Source organism: Manis pentadactyla, chromosome X (genome assembly GCF_030020395.1).
Source record: "Manis pentadactyla isolate mManPen7 chromosome X, mManPen7.hap1, whole genome shotgun sequence".
Lineage (NCBI taxonomy): Eukaryota > Metazoa > Chordata > Mammalia > Pholidota > Manidae > Manis > Manis pentadactyla.
The window spans coordinates 110,108,239-110,116,865 of NC_080038.1; the positions used below are offsets into that span (position 1 = coordinate 110,108,239).

Below are 8,627 nucleotides of genomic sequence, written 5' to 3' on the forward strand. Positions count from 1 at the left end.
GTTTTATACTCTTTCCTAACAGTTCCCCCCTCTTTTTATTTAAGAATTTCTGATTTTATTCCCAGTAATGTATTTTAATTTACACTTGGTCCTTTCTCAAATTTCTCTAATAGCTTTTAACTCTCTCCTTCATAGTTCAATTTTTCTTCTAATAACATAAGATTATTTGGGGTGTAGGTCATAGATATTTGCCTGTTTATGGCTGCCTCTATAAGCCTTTGAGTCAGGCCTCTCACACAAGGGGTGGTACAGCATCCTACAGCAGTTAAAACTCCTGCAACTGTAACAAGGGAGGTTAACACAGAGGCAACCATACCTTCCACTTTCCAAACCATCCTTCCAACCAGTCTGTAAAAGGGGCACTGATGCCAGAGTTTTCAGCTAATTCATTAGTTAAAGTGGTGAGTCCCTGTAGGGCTTTAGTAATAGTACCATCAGGGGCAGTATTATTTGGGAAAAAAGTACATTTTTCCCCTAACATAACACAGACTCCTTTTTCTGCTAACATCATATCTAATGCTATTCTGTTTTCCCAGGCCATTCTGCTGGTAGCATCTAGTTGACTAGCTACTCCTTGAAGAGCATCCCTGGTATAGTTAATGAATCTTTGTTGATTATAGTAAATGTAATTGATCCAATCTACGTTTTTGTTGATGGTGGACCACCAAAATAGTGCCGATTCGAATCCTGCAGCTATTTGGTTTCTAGCTTTAAATTCATCAGTGACTCCCCTAGGGACTCCTATTGAGTCAATGTATACATTCGAATCAAAGGATCCTTGTAATCATCTGCGACTTCTATGAAAATGTTTTTCATTGGGTGTGGAGAGAAATGCCAGGGTAAATGGAATTGCCAATTGGACTAAAGCATAAGTCCCAGTCCAGGTGGGTGGCAATGAGTAGCACAGGTTCCCCTTTCCACAGTACCACCAAACATCCGCTCGAGGGATGCATAATTTTGAGAAGTTGCCCTCTTTAGAGACATTTAGGACGTAGGTACAAGTCAGTAAGTTCCCCACAGGAGTTGTAAAACCTTCCCCTTGCCTAGAGAGGCATGAGGAGTGATTCATCTTCCCTATGGAAAAACAGGGGATTACCCTCGGGTCTGACTTCTTTAGTGCATGAAAGAGTAAAGACAAGCCCTTGCAAGTCTCATTTTCCCAAGCGTCCTTGTCCTGATACAGGGCCAACATGCAGTTCATCCCAGTGGGGTCTGTGTCCCAGCTGAGAGGGAATGGGACCACCAGCGCCTGTGGCCATCCAGCAGCACATGCGTAACAATCGCTTTTATTCAAAGCGAGTACTGAAAATTTAACCCACTCTACCCAGGCATTGGTGTCTCCATAACCTATCTCTATTTCAAGAGTCTGCTTTAGATCTTTTATCTCTGTTACAGGAACTAGTCTAGGGTCATTATGGGGAAGCTCTGGCTCATTATTTCCCTCGGGATTGGGAGTGGTCACTATGGGTGAAGTCTTGTCTTCAATTAAATTAAGACCAAACCTTCCCACAGGATCTACTGCAATGACATCTGCACCGAGCCCATAAACACAAGGGGCAATTACAGGGTCTGAGTCTAAGTCTTGAGGTTTATGTATAGTTAATAAAAGGGGGTTACACTGTCTGTCCTGGCAATTATCAGGAGGAATTCCTTTAGCTAAGTGGAGCTTTCTTTTTAATGATTTTTCTGCTGCATGAGGGGCTGTACATCCTTGAAACTGGGTTGTCCACCAAACATTGCTCCACCCTGGACATGGGGGCCCACTTGCCCTTTTTATTCTATTAAAATTTGTCCATTCAGGACAGAGATACTTATTATCTCCAGAAAGCTGTCTTTGGTCATTTAGGTCACCACAAGAGAGAACCTGACAAGAATCAAACCTAATGGTTTGGGGGCTTGATGTTTTAGTAATATTGATTACCAGTTTGACAGGATAACCAGGAGTTCCTTCCCATCCTAGGGCTCCCTGCGACTTGCCTGTGAAATACAAAGTCAGAAGGATAAAAGTTAACATTTTTTAGGTTCTTTTTAGTTTCAGCCTTAAGGGTTGGTTAGCCACCTGGGACACCTGCCAATTCTCTGCTTTGTCCCCAGATTCCCCAGTCAGTTTCTTTACTCTGATGTAATGAGTCCAACCCTTTTCAGCCTTCCTCACTGCAGTCTCTGCGGTCAGGAGCACTTGGTAGGGGCCTTCCCTGCTGGGCTGGAGTCAGTCTTCTTTCCAGGATTTTATTAACACCAGGTCTCCAGGCTGGAAGCAGTGAGCGAAGAACTCAAGTGGGGGAGTCTGGGCAAGGAGTCCTTTCAGCCTGAGAGAAGATAAGGTGGAAGACAAGGCCAGCACATATTCCCTTAAAAATTGATCTTTATTTTCCATAGTGGGCAAGTCTGTTGCCCTTCCCAGATATGGCAGCCCATATAATAATTCATAAGGAGAAAGTCCCAAATCCTTTCGGGGAGCAGTTCTTATCCTTAAGAATGCTATGGGAAGACATTTAGTCCAAGGCAACTTGGTTTCTAATATTAATTTGGTTAAATGCTTCTTAAGAGTCTGATTCATTCTTTCTATCTTTCCAGAGGATGGTGGATGCCAAGGAGTATGAAAATCCCACTGTACCTGGAGTGCCATCATTATTCCCTGTAGTACTTTTAAAGTAAAATGACTCCCATTATCTGAATCAACATTTTCTATTAACCCAAACCTAGGAATAACTTGCTCTAAAAGTACCTTTATTACTGATCCTGCCATTGCAGTTGTTAATGGGTGGGCCTCCACCCACCCAGTGAGATGATCAACAATCACTACTAAATATTTAAGCTTTCCTACTTTCGGCATCTCAGTAAAGTCAATCTGAATACTTCGGAATGGTCTTATTCCTGGGAGTCTCCCTCTTGATACTGGCTTTCTCATACACTTCCTATTAATTCTTTGGCATGTTATGCAGCTCCTACAAACCTGTTTAGCAATGGTGTAAATGCTAACACACCCATAAACCTTTAGCAAAGCATCACACATCGCCTGAGGACCCCAGTGGCTCCCTCTATGTAACATGTTCATTAGCTCTCTCATAATAGGCTGGCTGATCATTTCTCTCCCATCTGGTAAAGTCCACGTCCCTTTCTCATCTCGTGATGTCCCCACCTCCTGTAGCTTCTTAATCTCTTTCTCAGAAAATTTTGGGATCAATGAAATTTTAGGGATATTTGGAGTGAGGTTCAAAAATCTAATTTCATCTTCAGATGCAGCCTCTTTAGCAGCTAATCAGCAATCCTGTTACCCGTTGCTTCATAGTAACTTCCTTTCTGGTGACCATTCACATGCATTATAGAAATCTGAGCTGGAAGTACAAGATTTTCCAGAACCTCCTTAATTAATTCCCCATGAATCAATTCCTGTCCTTTACATTTATGAGACCTCTTTCTGTCCAAATTTTTCTAAAGGTATGGACTACTCCGAAGGCATATTTGGAGTCTGTGTAAATGGTGCCCTCCTTATCTGAAAGTAGTTTTAAGGCCTGATTAAGAGCAAACAACTCACAGGTTTGAGCTGACCAATGATTGGGTAATCTCCCCTTTTCACAGATGGATAACTGGTCTCCATCAATGATAGCATAGCCATTATGTCGTTTGCCCTCTATCATCCGGGAGGACCCATCTATAAACAGTTTCATACCCCCACCTAGAGGAGTTTCTCTTAAATCAGGTCTGACTTTAGTCTGATACTCTATGAGGTCCATGCAACAATGGCTCAATTCTGATTGACCTTCAGCCTCCCTGACACATAGGAAGCTGGCCGGGTTGAGGCAGGTGTCTGTAGTTAAAATCAGGTCATCTTTTTCAAGTAGAATGGCTTCATACTTTAAAATTTGAGATTCTTTTAGCCAGTGCCCAGCTCGCTGAATAAGTATGGCCCGAACCTGGTGAGGAGTGCTGACCATGAGGGTTCCTCCACAAGTTAGTTTCCTGCTCTCTTCCACCAGTAAGGCTGTGGCTGCAATGGCCTGGATGCACTCAGGCCATCCACGAGAGACAGGGTCCAATAGTTTAGACATAAAGGCCTCAAGTTGTTTCTCTCCCCCCCCATCCCGCCCCCAGGGCTTGGGTCAAAACCCCTACAGCGGAACCTTGTTGAACTGTAATAAACAAGTGAAATGGCTTCTCTAAAGAAGGGAGTGCCAGGACTGGGGTGGTGACTAAGGATTGCTTTAATTCTTTTAGGATTTGCAGTTCCCCTGAGGTCCATTGGAGAGGATCTGGCTCTCCCTCTAATAATTTGAAATACAAGCCTCTAGTCCTCTGTGCATAAGAGTCAATCCATAATCTACAATATCCTATGATTCCCCAAAATTTTCTAAATTCCCTCTTTGTTTTAGGCTTGGGGTAATTTAAGATTCCAGCAATTCTTCCTGGACTGATTCTTCATTTCCCTTCACTTATAAGATGACCTAAATATTTAACTTCCTTTTCTACAAACTGAAGTTTGTTTCTAGAAATCCTCAACCCCTTTTGCCCCCAGAAGTTGAGCAAATCTATAGTAGTTTTAGACACTGTTGTCTTTTCTCTCCCTGAGATTAATAGATCATCTACATATTGTAAAAGTTGTGTTCCTTGCACAGGTTCAAAGTCCTCTAAGATGGATTCTAAAATTTGACCAAACAAATTGGGGGCCTCCATGAAGCCCTGTGGCAACACAGTCCAGTGATATTGCTGTTTTCTTCCATTTGTGGGATTCTCCCACTCAAAGGCAAAAAGGTCTCTGCTATCCAAACTTAGTGGACAGGCCCAAAATGCATCCTTCAGGTCTATCACACTAAACCATTCATGTTCATATGGTATTTTGCTCAGGAGGGTATAAGGGTTAGGGACTACAGGATGTTGGGTCTGGACTATCTGATTTATAGCCCAGAGATCCTGCACCAACCGATATGACCCATCAGGTTTTCTCATGAGAAGGATGGGAGTATTGTATGGTGACATACAAGGTTCCAACAAACCATCCTTAACAAGGCCTTCCATTACTGGCTGGAGACCTCTTCTCCCGTCAAGGGGAATGGATATTGTCTCCTGCAAATTATTTCACTTGGTTGCTTTAAAGTTATTTTGATTAGGGAGACTTGTAAACCTCCCCTATTTCCTTCTTTAACCCATACCCTAGGATCTACTTTCTTTTCTTCCTCCTCTGTAAGATATGCCATTAGAACCTTTATTTGGCCTTTCTCTATTCCTAGACCCAGGCCTAACTGAATAATTAGATCTCTTCCTAAGAGATTAGTTCCTGCTTCTGGGACATACAAGAATGATCCCTCTGTGATCTCATTTTCCAACCTGATTACAGTTTTTTCAAAAATAGGAACTTGGAATCCCTCCCCTTTTACCCCAGAGACCAAGAGCTTTTGGGGCTGAAATTTCACATTTTGTGGCTGAAAGGTCAAGGAAGAACGGGCTGCCCCTGTATCTACTAAAAAAATTCTATCTTCCTCTTTAGGCCCCACCTTTAAATTTATCAAGGGTTCCTGGTGGGGTTTAATAAAGGGGAACCCCTGACCTCCCTATTTCTCATCTAATGCCATGAGGGAAGTCACCACTTCTTTTTCCCATAGAGGGCACTCTCTCTTAAATTGGCCTGGTTTCCTACATTTAAAGCATTTCTTGTCTCCTCCTTGTGGTCCCATCTCCCTTTTATTCTGTCCTTTCTAATTCACTTCTCTCCTCTGAGGTGGTCCTCTGCCTCTCTTCTCAATCACTTTTTCTACAGTAGTCACCATAATTTTTGCTTTCTGCTTCTGCCTCTCTTCCTCTCTTTTAACAAACACTTTTTGAGCTCCTCTCAGTAACTCCTCTATAGGTTTCTCATTCCATCCATCTAGCTTCTGTAATTTCTTAACAATATCTGGCCAACTTTTGGTTACAAAGTTGACCTTTAAAAGACCCTGTCCTACCTGATCCCCTAGATCATTATTATCCCATCCAGGATCTACATTTGGGAACTTTTGTTCCACTGGCTGGACACCCTGGCCTGGTGGGTGTTCTCGTTCCCAAATGGACATAGCAGCTCTCCTGATCATCCCCTTCTCCTCACCAGTGAATAGGATATTCATGATGGACATCCACTCGATCCAAGTATATATATTAGGTCCCAGGAATTGATCTAGTTGGTCTGCTAGGCCAAGGGGATCTTCTAGCAATGGTTTCACTTCCTTCTTAAAATTTATCACCTCAGTACCAGTGAGGGGAGCATTCACAAACCCAATTTCCCCTTATCCTAGTGGGACTCTCTCAATGGAAACATCATGGGGTTTCTGGTGGACTCCCCAGAAGGAAGGGGGAAACTCTCTAAGTCCTTCTTACATTGTTCTAATTCCCTTCTAAGGTTAGAATAGGGGTTGGTAAGAGGCCTAGTAGGGGCTGAAGGCTCCTGGCTCTCAGATGAATCTGAGTCTGTTACTTGAATTTTCTAGCTTTGTTCTCCTCGAGTCCTAGCCTGAGGATTATATGGGGGAGGGAGAGAAGAAAGTGGGTCCCAGGGCTTGTCCTGAGAAATTTTTTATAGTTCTTTCTCCTCAACTTTCCCTCCGATGATACTGAGGGGAAATATAGGAAGCGCCCTTGATAACCAGCAGAAGGCATAGTCCCTTTCCTCTGGTGAGCTGGAAGTTTTGTCACTCACATAAAGAACTAGAGTCTGGCAAAGCCAGTTTTCAACCAATCCAAACTGTGGCCAGAAAACTGATGGCTTACGGATCGGTTTTTCAGTCCAGATAAAACAACAAAATTTGATCATCTTTTGCTTGTCTTTATCCCCAGTACAGGGGGCATCCCCCCAGTACTGTAATATTCACCCCAGTGGACTATCTGGGGGAATTTCAAGGGAGCTCTTCTGGTTCCCTTTCCCTGCTTCCCTAGGCCTAGAATTTTTATTTCCCATCTTTCAAGAGGTCCCTGTGTGAGTTCCTGTGTACTCAGCCCCCTCTGCAATGGAGGCTTCTTGCACACACCCGAGATTCGCCTCGTCCGTCTCTGGCCGTTTCCCTCACAGGAGAAGGAAACCGCGGATTGGGACTCCACACTCGCTTCATATCTAGGATATGTCTCAGCCACACACACTCAACCTCCGAAAAATGCCCAACCACCAAGGCAGTACTTATAGCCCAGTTTTCCTACCTTGGCTCGTGCACGAGGTTGCCTGGTTGCCCCAGTGCCTGCGTTTTCCCTCCTGCATCAGTCACACTGTCTCCGTACAACAGTCTCGGGTCTCCCCTCGGCTTCTGGGTGAAGGTGAAATGCCCAGACACAGTGAGCCACCCAAAGCCGGGTGGGACACGTCTTCCCACTCCGTGTGGGCCCCCACCTCACACAGGCAAGAGGATCCCGGATGAGCCCCCAAATTGTGAGAAACACACTCACTGGTCCAAATTCAATAAGTGGACACGGAGACAAAGAGAACAGCAGAGTGAGGCTTTAATGACAGTCTTACAAGATTGGGTGTCTGGTGGGCAGGCACACCTGGGGAGTTTGGTGCCAATAATTTATCTCCTAGTGCACAAGTCCCTCCCCTGGTTCCTCATTGGCTGAGTACTACAGGGTTCACATTCTTCCCCGGACTTCGCCTAAGCCAGTTATATCTTTCCTTTACATTTGTCTTAATCTTATTGGTAGGTTTAAAAAAAAACTCAAACAGGTATTGGCAGACCCATACCAATTCCCCCACCCCCACCCGCAACTCTCAGCCTGAGCAGCTTCCACCACGTGGCCCTTTCTTAATACCTTACTGTTAAAAATGTTTAAACATCCTAGTGGGAATAAATCACATTTAGGTTTTATACTCTTTCCTAACACTCCACATCCTCAAAACAAAACCACTAATTGGCTTTTTGGCACTCTCCTTCATTCCCTCTTTAAGGAAAAATTCACTACCTATAGCATTGTTTTGCAACCAGATGGAAGGAGTGTTAAGGGAGATCAGGAAGGGGTGTTGACAGAATCTTTAGGGCAGGAAGTTTCAACTAAATTGTTTAAATTAAAACAAATTAAATGTTAAAGTATACTTTTTTATTCAGAAAGAACTGCCAATAATGTTTCATATTTTAAATTATAAGGCGGATATAGCATCATTTTTTACCTAAAGTATACATGGATTTTAAAAGGTGGCAAAACACTGACATAAAAATATAAATGAAAGGAACATAACCTCATCTTATGTAAGACTCTGGAGGAAATGACATTTAGTCCCACAAAGAACAAGCAGTAGTCAGGCAGCCAAGCTAAAGCAAAAGTGTTTGAATGGTGTTCCAGACAGAGAGGGTAGTAAATTATAGGGAATAGAAGTAAGAGAGATGATGCCATGACTAACTACAAATAGCTCAATGCAGCTGAAAAAGATAGAGAACCAGTGGTCTGTGGAGGCGTGGAAAAACCCAGGGAGTGGAGTGACAGGAAAGGGTATAGGCTCAGAGATGGGAAACGTAGTGATGAACTAATGAGGGACCAGGTTATGAAGGACCTGTATCCCATGCAATGAAATTGATCTTTATAATGATAGCAATAGTAACACGTTGAAAGGTTTAAGTAGGAGAATTATATAATTGGATTTGCATTATAGAAAAATCACTCTGGGAGAAGTCCATACA

At 43.2% G+C, this 8,627-nt stretch overlaps 1 protein-coding gene across 1 annotated transcript; it reads right to left on the bottom strand.

The window, feature by feature from the left end:
• Nucleotides 1–411: 411 nt before the first annotated feature.
• LOC130681935 (uncharacterized) lies at nt 412–7,241 on the bottom strand. The gene is made up of 2 exons (XM_057495802.1): nt 7,162–7,241; nt 412–2,309 (listed from the first exon to the last, which is right to left on the bottom strand). The coding sequence occupies exon 2, from the start codon at nt 2,012–2,014 to the stop codon at nt 785–787; it is 1,230 nt and encodes a 409-aa protein (XP_057351785.1). The 5' UTR covers nt 2,015–2,309; nt 7,162–7,241; the 3' UTR covers nt 412–784.
• Nucleotides 7,242–8,627: the final 1,386 nt, after the last annotated feature.